This window comes from Mastigoproctus giganteus, chromosome 10, assembly GCF_048544385.1.
Source record: "Mastigoproctus giganteus isolate SK-2022 chromosome 10, ASM4854438v1, whole genome shotgun sequence".
In the NCBI taxonomy this organism is placed as follows: Eukaryota; Metazoa; Arthropoda; class Arachnida; order Uropygi; family Thelyphonidae; genus Mastigoproctus; species Mastigoproctus giganteus.
In genome coordinates, this window is record NC_143584.1 from 14259915 (window position 1) to 14281906 (window position 21992).

The following is a 21992-nucleotide window of genomic DNA, read 5'->3' on the forward strand; positions in this document are numbered from 1 at the left end:
GTAGTACACGCTTCTTGATTAGACCGGGGTTCGAGCCCGTCACCACCAAATACGGAGGATGCGGAAAGGTCAGGGAATGACCACTGCATATCCCGGAGCAATATGGCCTTAGTTGCTAATGCTCCTAAAAACCAAATAACAACAACAACAACAACAGCCAATGGGATTCTTCCTCTTGCTCAGAATAATCACCTCAGAGGGCATAAATTCAAATTGAGGAAGGACGGATGTCGGATAGATATGCGGAAATTTGCCTTTGGCCAGCGGGTGATTGGTTGGTGGAACCGACTTCCATCATTTGTTGTTGAAGTTGATAGCCTAAACAAATTTAAGGCTCAAATGGACAGGTATTTCGAACGAATGGAGGGGTGAAATGGGAGTGGTGTGTTTTTTTTTTTTTTTTTGGCTGATGCTGAATAAGCTTGCTTTCTTGCATCATATGCCTGTACTAATGCTAATGCTAATAATCTTTTATTGTCTCTGAATTTTCAAAAATTGATTCAAGATCCTTTGCTACCATCTCCATCCCCTTCTCCCACTTTTTCCAGCTGAATGAGCTCTTCATTTTTCAATGGCATATTATGTAAGACAATCAATCTTTCTCCAAATCCACAAACCACAACTGTTTAAATAGTTGTTTGTCTAGTTGCACAATCTCAGCTGGATTTGCTTTGCACTTTCTTCAAATCCTCTGAAGCTACAACTCTCACTGCAGATATTTTTTCCAGCTGCCATTCACATAGTTGGAGGAAGATTCATTACAGGCTTCAATAGTGATATTTATGGCTTTTTGGTTGTTGAATTGCTTCCAAAATTGTTTTTAAGTTACAGTCTTGTTGTGATTCATGATGGTAAGAGGAAGAACAAAGATTCAGCTTGATGTTTTATTTTCCAACAGTTATAAAATAAAATTCTGTCTTTAGAGTACTATGCATATTTCATTATCTTTTTTACTTTTGCAGTATGAGATTAGCTGTTTCACTGGGCATATAAGCAAGGAAGTATGAGCATGGTTTTGATTTTAATTGATTATAGATATAAAAGCAAAAATATGAAAATTGGGCAGTGTAAATTGAGGGATAGTTGCCCACCTTTAGCACTACAACTACACCTTAGTTGACTACCATTCCAAAAAAACAAGATCCCCCCCCTCACTGCACACAAACAAAAGGAAGAGTACCATATCCATGATAACTGTTGTATTAGTGTAATGGCTAAATAGTGTTTTCGTTTTTATAAAACCGTGTATAACACAATAATATCCTTAAATTGTGTTGTAGTTAGATCTCATTTTTTAGATAGACAACTTTTGATGTAATGCTGTGCTAAACAGTCATTTAATATTTTCATAAATTAGTATGTTTAAATGTTCAAACTGTATATTCCCAAAGAATTATAAAATATTATATTGAAGAATATTGTTTGAAGAATATACATACATACATACATATATATATATTTTTTTTTTTCTCTAAAGAGATGATACAGTTGAATATGTGCCATGTGATGCTCCCAAAGGTCCAACTTTGTGGCAGTTCAATGCAGTAGCAATGAGCAAAGAATATGGACTGGCAATTTTAGAAGAGCCTGTATTGGTAAGTGTTTCTTCTATGAAATGATTTAGAAAGTAATTTGTTACTAGTTAAGATGAAAGATAATACATTCCATTACATAAAATGAAAGTATATGTATGAATATTTCGATAACTTCAAATTTTATGAATCTACTAGAGGATTACCATATGCAGTAACCTTGAATTCATAAAAATATTTATACAAAAATGTTTTACACAGTTCATTTTTCGTTATAAGTTTACCTGTGTATTTCTCTAGCCTTTTACACATATCAGTAGTGCTACTAGTTGTTATTATAATGATAACTAATATACATTTTAATATACATTATAATTTATTTAGTCATAGCAGGATCTTGTAATATCGCTAAACATAAACTGAATAAAGACTATAAAATAAAATTTAACATGCAGCTTACATGATTCACTTTGTTAATTTATATTGTCTTTGGAATATTGTAATTTTTAATCTTACATTATGTTCAATTTCATTTTGCTTTATTAGCTTATATTTTATGTATAATATGGGTTCCACATATAGCTGTGACTATTCCCGTATTTGACATAAGTTAAGTTAGTTAGTTAGTTATTTGGTTTTTAGGAGCATTAGCAACTAAGGCCATATTGCTCCGGGATATGCGGTGGTCATTCCCTGACCTTTCCACATCCTCTGTATTTGGTGGTGACGGGCTCGAACCCCGGTCTAATCAAGAAGCATGTGCTATGCACTGCTGCTCCTTCCCACCTGGCTACGGAGGCGCCACATAAGTTAATTTGCATGCTTTAAGCATGTTAACCAACCACTGTAAACTTTGAGACACTCTTTTACTGAATGATTGTCACATTGCAGCCAGCATTGTAGGCCCATTGAATTCTTTTCTCTGCATGTTTTGAGGTTCTATTCACATGATTTTTTAATAAAACCTTATAGGGAGAATTCAAGAGAAGTGATATTTTGTAAATTTGGTAATTCTGGTGATCAGATATCTTCCCACTGTGATTGCCACTCTCCATAAAAAAAAAAAAAGAAGCTAGTATTGGACCTGTCTGTAAAAATATATAGGGTTTATAAAAATACTAAGACATTTTCAGGGGTTTAAAGAATATATTTATCTTATTTAATTTTATTTTGAATCTTTCTTTCAATAGATACAAATCAAAAACATGAAACAAAATGATTAAAAAATCATGTGCTTTCATTGCTTTCAAGCTTCCTGTAGTAGTGCAACCTGTCCGATTTAGGTTGTATGCAGGACCAGAGAGCTGAGCCTGCACACCATCGAAAGTAGACAGGTTGTCTTTCACATTTCTTTCAATATTTTCCCAATTAGAACAAAAAGGTGGCAAGCAAAATCCCTGTGAGTCTTAGCCTCTTCTGGGGCCTCTCTTAAACCCATGATGCACTTACAGATCCAAACAAAAATACTTCTTTTTTTGGGGCTCTTTCCTTTCAGGTCTGACTGTGTTAGTATTTATTACTTCAAGTGCTCCAAGTATCGATATTGCCTCAAACACTCCAAAGTATCTATACAGCTTAAAAAGCTCCAAGTATCAATACATCTTTTAATTATTACATGGATTTTTTTAAATTTGGTATTTTTGTGGTTAAATATTAAACACATATTACTTATGTCTTTTTTAAGTCACCTTGATATTACTTATTATTTTCAGAAATTGCAAAACATATCATTAAGTAAAGGAACAGCATTATGTTTCGATGCAGGTATTGAAATAATTTCATAATAGTGTTTTCTACATTTTGTTTTTCTGTCAGTTAAACAGTACTCTGTTTCTTTTAGTGGCTTTGGCTTTCTTACTTTAGAAATTACATTATTATCCATGAGTCAAGCTAAAATTACTAATTTCATTTTTTAATTGAATAGGCATCACCAAAAGAGCAAATACGTTATCCATTAAAAACTCTTGAGATATGTCATGCATGTTTTGAGACTTTTTGATCTCTTGTCAGATGGCGGTTGTTGTAGGGTGTTAGGTGCATCAGCAACTTAGACCATATTGCACCATATATATTATGCCTGTAAATTGCATGTGGTTGATTTGCCTGTTTGCTGGACAAATAACTGGAGTTTCCTGGAGGAAAAATCATGAAACCCTCATCTGAGACCAACTAACTCAGCCACACTGTGAAAAAAGCTGATAAAAATTCCTCATATCATTGACAGGATTCAAACTCAGGCCTTTTCCACTTAGTGTGGGAAAGATGGTGCTTCTGTGTGGGTGCCTCCATAGCCAGGTGAGCAGGAGCAGCAGTGCGTAGCACACACTTCTTGATTAGACCGGGGTTCGAGCCAGAGACCACCAAATACGGAGGATGCGGAAAGGTCAAGGAATGACCACCGCATATCCCCAGAGCAATATGGCCTTAGTTGCTAATGCTCCTAAAAACCAAATAACAAACAGCTTCTGTGCACTGTGCTCCCTCAAGGGTGCCAGGGTGCCAGTGGCAGGTTGCCTCAGTTAGTAACCTTGTGTCAAATGGTGAATAGTGCACTGATTCTAAACATGTATCCAAGCAGTGTCAGCATTGTAAAAAATTATTTGTATACTAAACCCCATAGTACTGGGCTTCATTGGCCAATTGCAGCAATTAACAGGTGGCTGGCAGTTTCAGGCATGTTCAGATGTACACAACAATGCATTGTGCATTTTTGCTTGTCACATTAAAATATCAGTGATTAAGCAGTGCATCAATGTCAAATTTGTGTACTATTAAAGAAGTTTCCATCTGTGATGCTTGTATTGTTACAGCAAGTATATAGCATTTGATGTAATATAGCAAAGTTTGTGGCTGTATTACATCAAATACTATACTTGATTTTTTTTTTTTCCCTTGTTAGTTGTTGGCGCATCAGCTTCTATGGCCATAATGCACCTCCCAAAGTTTTTGCATTTTACTGTGATCCAAGCCTGAGGCGGGAATCAAACCCATGACCTTTGGGTTGCCAGGCAGGGACTTTACCTATCTGGCTAGCCCGGTTGGCCTATACTTGATGCTAAAACTATACTTAAAATACTGTAATTGGATTTGTAATTAAATACTGTAATTAAATATTTGATCAAATATTATACTACACTTACTAATTTCTATAAAGGCACTAAAGATGATGTTGCAAAATGGTTTCCATGATTCTTTTCAATGGCTTCACAACCACTGCAAAAAATATCTTTGTTGCTCAAGGATACTATAAAGGAAATGTTTAAAGTTAGGCACATTCACTCATTTTCAAAAACATTATTCTTAGAACATTTTATATGTACACACATGCACAAGCATGTGTCTGTACCACACACATAGCAAATAATTTTTTCCTTTTTCAGTTATAGCAATTAAGATTTTATTAAAATATAAAAAATTTCAATTTTAGAAGTACAAAGTAAGCACAAAATTTCTTACTTAAAATAAATTAAAAGTTTTTATTTTGCTGCAGTTTGACTCCACAAAACCATTTTTTGTGATAGTGGAAGGACCAGAAACAGCAGCTCTGGGAGAACAAATTGGGTTGAGAGTAGCTGTATTCAACTTTCAGTTTTTTGAAATTAAGGTAAGTTGTATTAATACCTTCATTTAAACCTAAGTGCCATGTTTTTTTTTTTTTTACAAGGTAAAGAGAATATAAAACTATAAATACAGTAGAATATTAATTATTCCTGCTAATAACCCAGAATATCGTTTAATAGAAAAGACAAAAGACATTTTATCAAAAAATGTACAATTTATTCACAGGAAAATTTACAATTTATAGATAGTATATGTATATATAATTAATTTATTCCAGAAAGTGCACAATTTGTAATTTATTCCAGAAAATGCGCAATTTGTAAGTCAGTACTATATATACAGTTATCTACAATAAAAATTTATCTATGTATGTAACTTGATGTAACATTTTTTAAAAATAAAAGATAAAACTTACAGGAAGTAATCTGATATTATCTTTTCTTTTTTTTTTTTTTTTACCTGATTCTTATATTAGTTCTAATTTTCTGTAAATGTAAAAAAAGGCATGTTTATGTTTAGTTTAAATTTTATAATGAAAAAATCCATACCGAGCTAAAAACAGTCTTCTGCCATTTGAATTAAAGCAGTCATGTGAGGTGTATAAAATATTTTATACACCTCACATGACTGTTGCAGAGGAGAAGTTCATCCACCTCTGATCCTACACCGTAACCTTTGTTGTTTTGCCCTTTATAATAAAACAAGCCAACATTCAATTATCCACTAACTTCTAAGGAAAAAAACATTAAAAAATTATAATAACATTGTCAAGGCAGACAGAAAGTTAAATAACAAATAAAAGAAGGGGGCTCCCACACCAATAATTAAATGCATGATTGATCAAAACATGAATAATTAAGAATTCACTGTAGTAATATATACATTGCCAAGCCAAAAAAAAAAAAAAAAAAAAAATTACCTTCACTATTTTGTAGAAAGTCACTTGCCTAATTGCATGTAGCCGAAAGATATGCAGTGTAATTTTTAAGCCAGTGCTAATAATTGCTCTAGTTTCTTGATTGAGTATATTGGACTGTATGGTCATATGATGTATTCTAATGCATATTGCACAGATTTTCTGTAGGCTTGGTGAAGTGAATGAATTTGCCATCACATTCCTCAAACTACTCACAAACAAACGTAGTGAGGATAATCATATTATTTTGAAAATGGTCATCTCTTTCAGCATAAAAATGAAACATTACATAGATTACATGATCTAATAAATTTCTTAAATATGTAGGAACCTTTTATTGTCATTTTAGATAACTCAGTGGGCTCAGTCAATGCCTCATGGACATTCCACTTTGTGCAGCTTGTACAGCAGAAGCAACACATGATGGATCCATTGCAATGTGCAATTGCCTCCCTGTACGTTATTCGAGCAATTGTCTCAGTTTAAGTTTAAAGTAACTTCCGATTTCTCAACAAGAGATGAGAGATTCAACTTCACACTCTTATGCAAAGCACCTCACTTCTTTTTCTGTAATATTCTTTTTCTTTTACAGTTATTTCCTCACAAAGTTAGCATTAATAAAGGCACATATGATGCAAGAAAGCAAGCTTATATAGCATCAGCTTGTAAAGCAAGCTTATATAGCATCAATATTCTCATTTCACCCATCCACTCGCTCCAAATATTTGTCTAGTTCTGCCATGAATCTATTTAAGCTATCAACTTCTACAACAACAAATGGAACTTTGTTCCAACAATCAACCACCCGCTGGCTAAATGCAAACTTCCGCACATCTATCCTACAACTGTCTTTCCTCAATTTGAATTTATGCTCTCTCAGGCGATTATTCTGAGCAAGAAGAAGAATCCCATCAGCATTGAGCATGCATACTAAAACCATTCAAGGCTTTATACACCTCAATCAGATCATCTCGCAGGTGCCTAGTCTCCAGACACTGTAATTTGCAAAACTTAAGCCTTTCTTAAGAGCAACCCTTTGTTCCATTTACTAATTTTGTTGCCCTTCTCTGCATATTCTCTACACAGCTCTACATCCTTCTTAAAATGAGGCCTCCAGACCTGTATACAGTACTCAAGCTGTGGCTTGACCATTACCTTATACAAGGGGATAATCATCCCCTTATCCCTGCTAGAAAAATTCCTGTATATCACTGACAAGGCACCATGAGCTACTCTTGCAGACAGTCTGCACAGCTAAGAAAACTTCATATTTACCTGCAATTACCCCCAGGTCCTTTTCATTCTCAACCACTGTCAGTGTAGTACTACACAGTTGATATATTATTCTGGGGTTACTGCTTCCCATATGCAGTACTTCACATTTGTCAGTGTTAAACTTCAGCGCCACCTCTCAGCCCATCGGCTCAACTTTTCTAGATCCTATTGCAGCAGCATACTGTCATTAGTGTCACTAACAACCCTGCCGACCTTCTTATCATCTGCAAACTTGGACATTAAGCCTGATATACCATCATCAGTATCATTAATAAATACAGAAAACAACAATGGACCCAACAATGAAACATGGGGGACTCCACTTTATGGACTAAATAACATTAGTCCATAAAGAACAGTGTCCATTGACCATGGGGTACTCCACTAATAACATTAGTCGATGAAGAACAGTGTCCATTGATTACCACTCTCTGTCATCACCCACTCAAACATCCCTTTATCCATAGCAGAAATTTACCTTCAATGCCACACTGCTCCAATTTGTGCAGGAGTCTTCCATGTGCAACAGTATCAAAAGCCTTTCTAAGATCCAAATATATGATATCAAAATTATTCTTTGCATCCAATTCCTTTGTGACCACATCATAGTATCCAATCAAATTGGTCAGACAAGACTTTCCCTTAACAAACCCACTGTGTCCAATATAACTACCCTGAAAATATAACTGAAGTCTTGTCTAGATGATCTTGCAGTGCTTCTTTAACCAGTGCCTCCATTAATTTTCCTGGAACAGAAATTAAACGAATAGGTCTGTAATTACTTGTGTTCCCCTTTGATCCTCCTTTGTGAATTGGGGTCACATTTGCACATCTCGAGTCCATGGTACTGCCCCTGAGTCCAAAGAAGCTCTCATAATTATGGCTAAGGGTTTGCTTACTTCCTTTGCTGCCTCCTTTAATATAACTGGATAGATCCCATCCATCACAGGTGTCTTTCTTATGGTTATCTTCAACAATTTCTCCTCCACTTTGCTCTCAGTTATTACAAAATCATATAGCTCCCTGCCAGAGTTTAATCCCTCTCTGGAATTCCCCTTCTGAATAACTCCTTATGTGTGAATGTAGATGCAAAATACTCATTTAGTTTGTTAGCTACCTGAGCAGGATCATCAACAGTTGTACCATCGATATCAAGTGGACCGATCTGATTCATCCCCCTCCTTCTAGAGTTTGCACAAGTAAAGAACTATTTGCTGTTTTTCTTTGCATCCTTTGCCAAAGATTTCTTATAATCTGGCTTTGTCTGCCTAATCTCCTTTGTGACTTGGTTACAGACCAGCTTATATCTATCATAGGTTTCTGTGTCACCTGTTAATTTATATGTATTCCATGCATTTTCTTCTCTGCTACATGGGCTCCTCTGTAGCCAGGTGGGAAGGAGCAGCAGTGCGTAGCACACGCTTCTTGATTAGACCGGGGTTCGAGCCCATCACCACCAAATACAGAGGATGCGGAAAGGTCAGGGAATGACCACCGCATATCCCGGAGTAATATGGGCTTAGTTGCTAATGCTCCTAAAAAAAAAAAAAAAAAAAACCCAAATCTCTGCCACGTCTCATTAGTTCATTTGACATCCATTTAAGCCTAAACCCTGAACAATATTTCTTAGTTGGTATGAAAAGCCTAGTTGCTTCCAAAATTAATTCTTTGAATGCTTCTCTTTTTGAATTTGCTGTTGGTAACATCATAGTTGGTCCCACCGTATAGAATTTAAATACTGCCTCAGACCATCGTAGTCACCTTTACAAAAGCAAAAAACCCTTCCCTTTACCCCTGATGGTAGTTATCTCTTTGAATAAATCCCACTTCAGCACACTTTTATCACTGCTACCTAATGGTTCCTTTATCTGCAGATTCTTAATGCATGAAGAATCACTACTGATAATTAGATCAAGAATATTACTCCCTCTAGTTGCCTCCCAAACATGCTACTATAGAAAACAATCATCTAATAAATCCACAAAAGCCTTGCTAGTGTGTAAATGACCAACCCACAAATTCTAATCAATATGTGGGAAATTAAAATCCCCATTATAAGACACTCTGATTTACTGGCCCACTCTATTTCTCTGTACAGTTGTTTATTATACTCAATCAGAGTCATTAGGCATATAACACACTCCTACTCTCAATTTTGCTTTCCCAGTGCTTATCTCACACCAAACTGACTCGACACTGCACTGTCCAGCCATGTTGACTGGCTGTACTTCCTTGGATTTTATGTGTTTCTTATCTAATAGCATAACCCCTCCTCCCTTCCTATCCTTCCTGTACACATTGTACTCCTCAAATTCCAGTTCTGCAGTCCTTATATCTGTGTGACACCATGTCTTTGATATCCCAACAATATCTGCATTTGATGTTTTGACCAACACCTCAAATTCATGATTTTTATTTGCCAAACTCCTAGAATTTGTGTACATGCAAGTATACATGCACCTGTTCCTATTCTTAGCTACCCAAACGCAGCCCATCGATTTACTTTTACTGCAATGACTCCCCGAAGGCTCTGAAATCCCCTGCATCTTGTTTTTCAGGCTGCTGCTCATCCCGATAGAAGCAGTGCAAGAATCACTTTCACCTCTGCCAGCAGCTACTGTTAATCTATTAGTCCGTGTATCCCCCCAAGTTAGCAGTTTTCCGACCCACCTAACACCGCCTCGATAGCATCAGCAAATATTTTTGCACCCTTTCTGTTTAAGTGTATCCCATCCCTGTACAAGCAGTCTTTCCTATTAACAAGCACAGACCAGGTTGAGAAAAATTCTTCCCATTGAGCCTTGCACAATCTCTCTCTCTCCAGGGGCGAATTGATCGACAAGGCTCTCATCACATACTCCCTCCTATCGTGTCTAGGTAGAATTGCACACACTTTGAAATTCAACCCTAAAAGTTAAGAAGTTATGAGAGTTTTGACCACTCTTCCTATAAATTTTGGATATTGTAGCTCTGAACAGCCTTCATTTCCATAGTTCTTGCTGTTGTATTTGTAGATTTTTATGGACAAACAGTCACTCCTATTTTAAAGAAACGTGATTCTTATTTTAGTATCAGTATTATGGATCAGTAGTTTAGTATAAAGGAAAATAGATTCAAGGAAACCAGGCTTGCTCATAATCAGAATTATAAAAAAAAAATAATAATAGCGAAAAAAAAAAAAAAAAACAAGAAGAAAGTCACCTGGTTCCATCCATGTATCTGTCCAACTCTTGCTTAAATTTACATAATAGCTCTCCAGTTCTACAAGATTAGGTAGTAATTTATTCAAACATATGTATTTCATTTAGGTAGTAATTTATAGTCAAGAAAAAAGGGAAAAATATAAAACCCTAAAAAACAAAATAGACAACCTATGTAAAGCTGCTAAAAGGAAATGGTTGGAAGACAAAGCAAAGCAGTGCGAAGAGGCAAATAAATGTCATAACTCTAAAACAACTTACCGGGTCATAAAGGAACTCTCTAAAACACATCCCGAAAACACTGATGATGAAAAATAAAAACAATATAAAAACAGGAAACATGCAAGAAATTAAAAAAGTATGGAAAGAATATTACCAAACCCTGTTCAAAGGGGAAGGAAAAAACACTCTTGTCTTAGGTAATAGAAGAGATAAAGCACCCTCGATAACAGAAGAAGTTCAGAAAGCAATTAGCCAAATGAAGAATGACAAGGAAATGATGGTATCCAAGCAGAACTACGGAAATTTGGAGGCGATGCAATGTTAAAACACCTCGCACAATTGTGTAATCTAATTTTATTTACACGTGATATACAGAAGACTGGAAAAGTGGAATGATAGTACCTATACACAAAAAAGGAGATAAAGAAAATTGTCAGAATTATAGACCCATTATCCTTTTAAACCATATATATAAAATATTTATAAGGATCTTACAAAATACGATACTTTTAACATATGAAGAAACAATAGGGGAAGAACAAGCAGGATTTAGAAAAGACAGATCAACAATAGACCAAATATTCACACCAAACATCATTGAAGAAAAATATTGGAATTGGAAGAAACCTCTTTATCTGTGCTTCATTGATTTCAAGCAGGCATTTGACTCTGTAAACAGAGAAAATTTAATGAAGCAACTACAAAAAATCCCACTTGATCATGAAATAATCATGTTTGGAAACAATTTCTACAAAACAAGAGCAATAGTAAAATTCAACAACCTTAAAACAGAGAAATTTGAAATAGAGAAAGGAGTCATGCGAGGATTCCCTTTATCTCTATATCTATTTAATATCTACCTTGAAGAACTAATGAAATCAATTGAAGAAAAAAGAGGCACAATAATAAATGGAAAAAATATAAACCCCATAAAATATGCTGATGATATTATGATTTTAAGAGAAACCAAAGAACAACTAAAAGAAATATTAACAAACAATATTAATAAAGCAAGCAACAATTATGGAATTAATATTAATATAAATAAAACCAAAGTAATGCAAATCGGAAAAAACATAGAAGACATAAACATCCAAAATCAACAAATAGAACACGTACAAAAATTTGTATATCTGGGCTCTTTAATAACCGGAAACCTAAGTAATATTGACCAAATTAATCATAGACTGAACATTGGATGGACAAACACGAACAAACTCAAAAACATATGGAAGAGCAATAAAATCTCAAATAGTCTAAAGATTAAACTATATGAAACTGTCATCATACCCACAGCAACTTATGGATCAGAGAATTGGAGAATAAATAAGAAAGAATGGCAAAAAATAATGTCATTTTAAATGAGATGTCTAAGGAAAATCAATAAAACAAATTGGAGAGAACATAAAGCTAATGAACAAGTAAGGAGAGATCTAAATTTTGAATGCAGAATAATAGAGCAGATCTACAAAAAAAACAACTTCAGTGGTTTGGACATGTGAACCGGATGAAACAACACAGGCTGCCTAATGTAGTAGTGACAGGAAGAATTGGAGATAAGAGACCACCAGGAAGACCCAAAAGAGAATGGCTCCAATGCCTAAAGGAAAATACAGGCTTTCAGAGTTATCAACAAATGATGCAAGATTCAAGAGATCGACAACAATGGAAGACGATATCTAAATAGTGACTCAACCCATGCCAAACGGAAGAGTAGAATGATGATGATGAGTAATTTATTCCACCATATGTATTTCTAGGTAGTAATTTATTTTTCCATATGTATTTCACATCAGTAGTAATTTATTTTTCCATATGTATTTCACATCGGTAGTAATTTATTCCACCAAATGTATTTCATATAGCTAGTAATTTATTCCAACATATGTATTTCATATGTTTGAATAAATTTTGCCAAAATAAAAAATTTTTCTTATACATCTATCATTCCTTAATTTAAGTATACAGTAGACTTTCCGAATAATGGCACCTTCAGGGATTGAAGGTGCCGTTATTTTGATTTTTCCATTATCTAGAAAGTTTTATTTTAAATTTAGTTAACTTATCTTAAATTTAGTTAACCATCCATCAGTAAAAGCAATCATTGTATCAATGCCTATTTTTTCTTTAAAATCTTTTGCTTTGGCAAGAATCATTGACCCTGATATAGCCACACCATCTGATTGTTTTAATAAAAACCATTAATGCAGCACTTTATCTAAATTTTATAATTTTGGCTTGTGTAAACTTGTTCTGAACCTAACAATAAGCTATCTTATTGTTAGGTTCAGAACATGCAGTAAATTCTAAACGTTTGTGCTTTGAACTTTTAATATCATACAATTTTGACGATCCAATGTTATATTCTGCCATTAACACACTCCTACTTACGCCCCGTTCTATTTTATTTATTATATCGTTTATCACTAAGCTTTAATGTTGTTCTTCTTTTCTTGTCTGTATGACGTTTATTAACTTTAGAAGCTGTAGTGAGAGATTTTTAATTTAAAATAAATGTAAAACAGCTGTATAATTCGTGATATCAGTAAAGAATTCACTTTCAAAATGTATGTAATGTAAACATCTGATCTGAATGTACCTTTAGCTTGATGTTCTATTATTTGGGGTGCCGTTATTTCAACAGTTTACTGTATATATTCTCTGGTATGTACCAACTGAAAAAGAAAAAAATATCCACATTATTTTACCAAAGCTTTGCAAAGCCTTAAATATTTCAATCAAGTCACCATGCTGATGTTTGTTCTACTATTTATAAGATAAAACCTGTGGTTATAATTGCAGTAAAAACATTCTGTTTTATTTGTAATATTTTTTACTCTAGAATAAGTAATACTTCATTAATATATAGTAATATTGCATATGTCATTAAATGTTTTATTTAAAAATAAAAATATCTGTAGGCAAATCTGCTGTTTGAATACTCTAGAAATAAACTTTTGGGACATTTGTAGTTTATATGAGTTCAGATTCATGTCTTTGTATTATCTAATCAAAAGCACATCCTTTATTTAGGCAGAGGTTATCCTAGATGCCTCAGATGATTACCGATTCGTTCAGGTGGAACCTTTTGGAATAGTAGCGTCTTATAGTCCTCGTACCACTTCTGGAGAACATCAGCATTTGATATATGTAAGTACAGAATACACATATACCAATAGAACAAGACATAATTCTGTGATCTTGACCACAGTGCCTTTCTGTTTTTTGAAGAATAGCAATTAATGATTTGGAATCTACAGTTTATTCTGTAATCCTATTTATAAATTCAAGTTAAAAATTAAATACTTCTCATCACATAATTTGGAGACTGAACTAACATTCGGGAAATGATGAAACTTACTTGCAATTCAGATAGATCTCCTTTGAAGTAGTATCCTTGACACTGTATATATACTGATTCCGATGCTTCTGCACTTCTGGAAGCATTCCTGATAGGCTTCTTTTAGAATTGCTAACAGTTACCATGTCACATTGTGAATAATATCCTCAGTAATTCCAAATCTGTGACCTTTCAAAAGGACTTTAAGCTTAGGACACAAAATAAAATTACGGGGAGCTAAATCCGACAGGTATGGTAAATGAGGCACCACAGTTTTGGAGTGCTTCACAAAAAATTCTTGCATGGAAAGTACCAAGTGTGCAAGGGAAGTATCATAATGCAAGTAGCAATTCCTTGAAGCCCACTTTTTCAGCCATTGTCTGTGAACAGCATTATGCAATCTCTGTAGGACTTCTTGTAGTATCACTGGTTCACTTTTTTGACCAGGAAATTCATAAGAAAGAATATCATGTGAGTCAAAAAATACAGTAAGCATAATCTTCCCATTTGATTGAGATTGTCTTGCCTCTTGGAGAAGACTCGGCCTTTGTTCCTTAGTCACATCCATACACCCATAATTTAGCACCAGTATTGATGAAAAAAATGTGTAGACCAGCAGCAGCTTATTAACAAAGTTTCTGACACAAGAATTCACTGCTGTTTATGGTAATCAGTGAGGATGTAAGGCACAGACGTGGCTGAAATGCAAAACATTCTTAAATGTTGTGTTAAAAGTGATTGACATGTCTCATAAGAAATACCAGACTAGCAACTTTGTGGATACTTAAACATTGATCACATCACAAAAACAACTGATTGAATCAGTGGTTTTTTTTTTTTTTAAGTTGAAGGGCAGATAGATTGAGGGGTTTTCAAAGTTTAAAACAGCCCCTTTAAAATTCGAAAATCCCTAAAAAGGCTTAGAATAACACAGACATCTTTTCCGAAAGCTGTTTTTAATATTTTGTGGATTTCTGTTGTAGTTCTCTGTAATTTTCAACAAAATTTGATGCACATTCATTGCCCTTTTAAAACATGACAAAGTGCATAAAACATGTTCAGTGTGTGCTAATTCAGACTGACTCCAAAAGATGTTGATTCATGCATTACACTGTCTAGATGAGTTGTCATCCATGTTGCAACAAGTCACAACTTGCTACATCATAATTTCAAGATACAAATTCAGTTCCCAAACTTTATGATCAACCTCATGTTGAGGAGATTTCTTTGTATATTAGTTTTAAGTAACAATTACAAAAGAGAACTGATTAACTCAACAATCCTGCACAATTATGTCAATATTTTGAACCCACTTTAGGATTCATTTTCAATCTAGAAAGTTTAGGAAGCACTTATTATTATAATCCATATGGTGTGGCTTATGCTGTACCAGCCAAAAAAAAAAATTCCTGAGTTACCCTGTGAGAGACACAGGAGAGAGAGAGAGAGAGAGAGAGAGAGAGAGAGAAAGAGAGAGAGAGAGAGAGAGTGTCAGAAGTAGAAAGGAATCACCAAGAAAGAGAAGAATGATGGTATACAGCTCAGGACCCTGGGTGTGCCCAGCCGATACTCACCAGATGTGAGCCCCTGGAGTCAACTTGCCCATGACCACCAAATACAGAGGATGCGGAAAGGTCAGGGAATGACCACCGCATATCCCCGGAGCAATATGGCCTTAGTTGCTAATGCTCCTAAAATCCAAATAACAAACAACTGGGGGTCAACTTACACCCCTATTAGAAATCTCATTGAAATGTATGCTGTAAAAAGTTGATTTATATGTTAATTTTTTATTAACATTCTTGGTTATAACTGGGTTCTGTCCTATTCAAAATGATTATCATAGTCTTTAACATTTAGAACTAAAGGATGCAGTGATTGTTTTCAGGAGGATAAGAATCTATGGAAAAAAGAATCTTTTGTTGGATGCAAAATTACAAAGTTCGACAATTAAGTTCCAAGACTGAGCCCATTGTATACATATCAGTTTGTAGGATCATGATGCAGCATAGCATAGCATGGCAGATGACCTATGTAACTACCTTCCATTTACAAGTTATTCGCATATTATAAATTGTTTGCAGTCTTGTTAGAACTGTTGTGCTGTTAAAGTTGTCATTATGGTAAGTAATAGAACAAAGAGCAAAGATTAAATTTTGTTTTAAATTGGGGAAAAGTGTAACCTAAACCTACAAATTGATAAAATAAGTGCATATGATAATGCTGCTCTGTCTTTTTCATTGTTCACTGATTTGCAAGATTTGGGATGGCTGTGAGAATCTGGAGAACAGCAAGCCCAGTGGGTGTCTAACAGTGCTTCAAACCATAGAAATGATTAAAAACATTCTCCACACATTAATTTTCTGATCATTGAATGATCATTGAATGGCTAATATGATGGAAAACAGCTTCACATTAAAAGAGATACAATTTTCTTAAATTCAGATAGAAGATTTGGGCAGAGAGAAGATATGCACTAGGTTCACTCTCCATTGTTTCAATGATTAACAAAACCTGCTCAGACTTGAAGCTTGTGAAGAGCTCCTTCTGTTGATGCTGATCCCCCTTGTTCAGTTCAGTTTGATTGCCACAGGTGATGAGTTGTATACAAATTTTCAAACACAGTGAACAAAAAGACAAAACAGCAGTGAATGGATCAACATACTCTCTGAGACAAAAATTTTGTCTTCACAAATCAAAAACTAAAGTAATGTTGGTCACTTTTTTTAATCTCAAGGAAACCATTCACAAGAAATTTATTCCACCAAGTTAGACAGTGAATAAGGAGAATAAGTACTATGCACAAACTGTGGATTGTTTGATTAAAAGAATTTACAGTGCAAAGCCTCAATTTTAAGAAAAACTGAACTGTTTCTTAGTGCTAGACCACATTCTTCATTGGCTATCAAGGAGTTTTTGTCAAGCATGAAATTTTAATCCCATACCCTGGATTTATCTCCCCAGACCATTTCTTTTTTCCCAAAAATTAAATCCACACTAAAAGGACAATGATTTTGTGGTGCAGAAGACATTAAAAGAAAGGTAACAAAAGAATTGGCGGCAGTCAGTTCAAATGTATTTTTAAAAATATTTACAAGAGCTCTATGAGCAATCTCACAAGTGTCTTTGTGATTACTTGAAAAAATATTAAAAGCTTTTTTCATTCTAAAATTTTTTTTTTTTTTTTTTTTAATCAATTCAGTACTTGGAACGTAATTGATAAACTTCTTTCAGGGACCACTACCATTATATAGAATTTTAAATATTTCATTGTAATGGAGATCATATATCATCATATATTCAATGAATTAAAGGTATGCACTGAAGTTATAACTTGTTTAAATCTCATTTTTAGATCAAACCTGTTAGCCATATGATTGTCTATGTTCCAGTAGTGGCAACAAGAATTGGTGAAATTGAAGTCACAATTACTGGTCGTACCCAAGTAGCTGAAGATGTAGTAACTACTACCATCAATATACTGGTAAGATATATTTCTTTTTATTTAATTGTGAAAGTGCTTTAATTAAATAAATAAGTGAAGTACACTAACTCACATTGGCTAATTAATTAAGTTTACTGAACCTTAATTGAAATAAATTACACTGGGCAGGGCCCTATACCTGAAAACAGTTACTTTTATTCAGGCTTGAATGATTGGGTTTAGGGCCTTGTATAAGTGCAATTTACTTCTGCTTTACTTCAATAAACTCAATTAATAAACCAAAAAATTATGCGAGTTAGTGTATTTTTTCATTTAATTATTTTATGATAATAGATACTACTCTGCATTCTCTTTTTCTGCCATTCTGCCTGTGAAGCTTCATTGGCTTGGGCTTTCTAAACATCATTTTAGAAATGATGATTCACAAGTACACCTAAAATTACTAATTTCATTTTTAATTCAAATAGCATATCAGCAAATAGGCAATTCTGCTATCTAGTTAAAAACTGAGACATTGCCATTACAGACTGTTGGAGACTATTGATCTCAGATCATGCTAAAATGGTGAATAAAGACCAGTAAGTCTCAAAACACAGCAGTTACAATGTTTTGAGACCGATGCAAGTTTTTAATTGAATAATAGATTCACCCTGTTAGTTTATGCTATTTGAATTAAAAAACAAAATTAGTAATTCTAAAATTTAAAATTTTTGCCATTTATAAAACAAGCATTAGCCTAAATCTGTTGATAGAAGGAACAAATCTTCCCTAGACAGAATGACAGAAAAATAGAATGCAATGTAGCATCTGATAACATATTATTTCAATTCCCAAACTGAAACAAAACACTATGCTTTACTAATATGTTGCAATGGGGCAACATAGACCAGCATTATGAGTTAAAATATACTTGTAGTTTTCATGATGGAAGATTCTCTACTTGGCTACGCTTTTAGACTCATTACGTTATTTACTGTTTTGGCATGGATTTGCTAATTGGGGCCATCTGATGAGAGACCATTCAAGTCTTAAAACAGGATGCAGTGGCAGGGTTTCAGATTTTTAATTGAATAGCAGATCCACCTCTTTAAGTTTAAGGATACTATTTGCTGCCAGCAGAGGGAACAAAGCTTTCCCATGAAAGTGAATTTTTAATGGTGTTTCAAGTAAATCTTTGCAGTGTTTTTTACTTATATGTTAAGATTCTAATATGATTTTCAATGGAAATTACTTGTACACATATGAAGTTTGCCAGAAAAGTAATGATAATAAAGCAATAAATTTTTTTTTAATTTTATTCAGAATAACAGTGGTTACCCTTGAAATAACTTCCCTCTGCAGCTACTCAACATCTCCAATGGCATTTCCAGTCATTAAAGCAACACTGGTAGTCTCCATCTGTCAGCTCCTTTATAGTATTGGTTACAGCCCTTTGAATTGTCTCTGTTGACTCATAGTGATTTTCTTTTAGTTTCTTTTTGAGAACAAAAGTAATCACATGGAGTGAGATCTGGTGAATACGATGGTAGCTCTTTGAAAATAAATAACATAAGTAAAAATAATATTATAATAAAGTTTTTGTAGAATATTCCAAATTTTTATTAAGTTTTCATCTGACACTATGCTTTTCTTCCTCTTTGTGTGTGTTGGTTTCTGAATGACGTTTCCGAAGCAGCCACGAATAGACATTTTGCTGGATTGAAGTGGGTCAGCGGTGAGCATACAATTTTAAGAAACAGTAGTGAAGAAACTTTTTTTGTCATCAACAAAGCTCTGGTTGGGCTGACAATCAGATTCATTTGTGAAAATCCTCGTTCACATTCAATCAGTGAAATTGGTATCATACTCAGTGTCCATCAAATTCTTAGAAACCATCTTGACAATTTCCTAACTTCATTTTCACCAAATGCCAACAATTCATGCTTAGAAGATTTAATACCTTTGTTGTCCTTGTTCTCCTTCTCTCGTCATCGGTATTGTCACTAGTTCTTAAATTTGAAACTGTCCAAAATGTCAGTGTCATTCGGATATTCAGGTACTGTGACCATGTAAACAGAGACGGGGAAAATTTACGGAAAAATGTGGATTCCATGAAACAACAGAGGATTATTTGTCAGGATAAAAGAAAATTACTTTTCTAATTCTCGAACGGGGCACTTACAGTTGATTCACGAAGGTCCAGCCTACAGCCCGCCCAGAAAGTGAACTAAAACAGCATTTTAAATTTTGTTAATTATAAAAAAAATTCTCATTAAATGTTTTGTTCAGTAAATGTAATTGTGCATTGTACTTAATAAAATTTTCGAATATTTTACTTTTATATGCAACAAGATATGGAAAATGTAACACACTAAAGAAATCTAACTTTGAATTTTTTTTGAATATGGCCCCTGTATGGGAAATGTTTGGACACCACTGCAGTAGAAGGTGGACCAGAGCCCATTGGGAATACACCTTGATATACTCACTGGAGACCAGTGCGACTTCTCTGTATGTGGGACAGGTGGTCGGATAGTTTTTACCAGGTACCACTAAGTTGTAGAATGGTAATTCCTTCAGCTCCCTTAATTCGCGCAGCAGCACTAATTGCCTGAAGGCCAGAAATGCGAACAGGGCATACCGAGTTAATTCTCTCCTAATCTGTTCACTACATGAAAATTTTCTCGCTCAGCGGCAACTGTTTTAAATGTAACTTCCAAGGGGAATTCAAAATAATTAAACAGAGGTCCGACTGAGTAATTTAGAATTGTAAAAATGGTTATACAGTTTTATATAGAAAATTTCTTAACAATAGACAGTGAAAAATGTAAATTTAGTTAAATAATTTTAAGCTTATTTGAATAGTAGATAAACATGTGAAAAAAATTTACGGAATATTACAAATTTCGAAGTGCACTGCATCCAAATGTCACACGTCACTGTTAATAAAGGTGCCTGTACGCCGTTGCGTACCATCAATTTAAACATACTTGGTTATATTTATTGCATTGTACAATGTATATCATAGTTTAGCCATGTTTTTCTGATCCCTTCATACTGGACATTCAGCTGTCAATGATACATTGAGCAATGAGCCACTTTCTAACAAAACTTTGTGAATATTGATAAACACTTGTCAGTCTAGGATTCTTCATTGTGGGATTCATTTCTTTCCCTAAACAGCTTGGGGCTCCCAGGCTTGCCTGATAGCCCCAGTAAAAGTCTCAGGTAAAAAAGTAGACCCTGGCATGCCTCCTTGTGACCAAGGTTAAGAGTCAGTATTCAATGTAACAACACACACATACTTACACACCTACATACACTTGCCTCTTTTGCCTTTTCAGATGCTACAATGGCATTTAGGGGAAACTCTGGAGACTGCAATTAAAACAAACACACCTTAACCTCGACCTTGTGGGATTCATTTGCCATTATTTCTTAATGGCAGCATTGATGTTATCTTTGCAAAACTTGTTCAAATAATACATATTCTTCATTGGTAAACATAAACAGCAGTTACTTCTTATGATACAGCATGAGCTATTTGCTAGCTCACATACTGTTGGTTTGCATAAACATTGATGCCTACAGCATTTGTATAGATGCTACATTTCTAATAAATTCAGTTTCATAACCATTCAGAAATCAGACCATTGTTGATATGACATTTTTCACTCACAGTGTCCCAAGGGAGGTGATTCCTGAAGGCACTGTGGTTGCCGAGGGCACTCACACAGTGCCTTCAGGAATCATTTCCCTTATAAAATAGCCGGGTGGGTAAAGTACCTGCCCGGTAACCCAAAGGTCGCGGGTTCGATTCCCGCCTCGGGCTTGGATCAAAGTACTGCAAAAACCTTGGGAGGTGCAATATGGCCACAGAAGCCGATGCGCCAACAACTACCAAATCAAAAAAAAAAAAAAAAAAAAAACCTTATAAAATGCAGGGTGTCCCAAGTTCAATAAAATAATATAATTATTACATAATTTACAGCTTGTTGCTGTCAATTATAATGTTTATATTTGAAAGTATGTCACTTGATTTCAACTGAATTTTTGTAGAGAATAGTAAAAAAAACATTGGGATGAGATGTTGATGCACATCTCAGAGTGTGCTACCATAACACACCTAAAAAAACATGCAAATTTTAATTTTGTTAATAGAGACTAGATTGTATTAATTTTATAAGTGTTCATTAAATGCAAAATTCATAAATTATGCATTTTAAATAATGTTTTTATAAATAACAGTCAGATGGTGTTCCAGTGTTTCTCCATACATCCATGCTACTAGATATGCGTAGTGAATCCTACATTTTAAAATATCTTGATGTTAATGTTACTGAAGATCCTATCATTCCACTTGAAGAAACCTATCGACGCTACATATTTGGCTCACCAAAGGCTAGTGTAACAGTGATTGGTAAGCAACTTATTATTTTATGTAGTATTTATTTTTATTTTATACAGATGAACAAGTTAGTGCAAAGGAACATTTTAATTCATAGTAAATCACCGAAGTAGG

At 34.4% G+C, this 21992-nt stretch overlaps 1 protein-coding gene across 1 annotated transcript in view; it reads left to right on the forward strand.

Annotated features, from left to right (window-relative positions):
• The window catches only part of LOC150078773 (CD109 antigen-like), a 240069-nt gene that overhangs the window by 166747 nt on the left and 51330 nt on the right, over positions 1-21992 (forward strand). The window contains exons 18-22 of the mRNA XM_090382423.1: positions 1478-1595; positions 5023-5136; positions 13740-13856; positions 17402-17530; positions 21719-21890. Coding sequence (XP_090238549.1) covers positions 1478-1595; positions 5023-5136; positions 13740-13856; positions 17402-17530; positions 21719-21890 — 650 coding nt within the window. The remainder of the gene's footprint in view (positions 1-1477; positions 1596-5022; positions 5137-13739; positions 13857-17401; positions 17531-21718; positions 21891-21992) is intronic.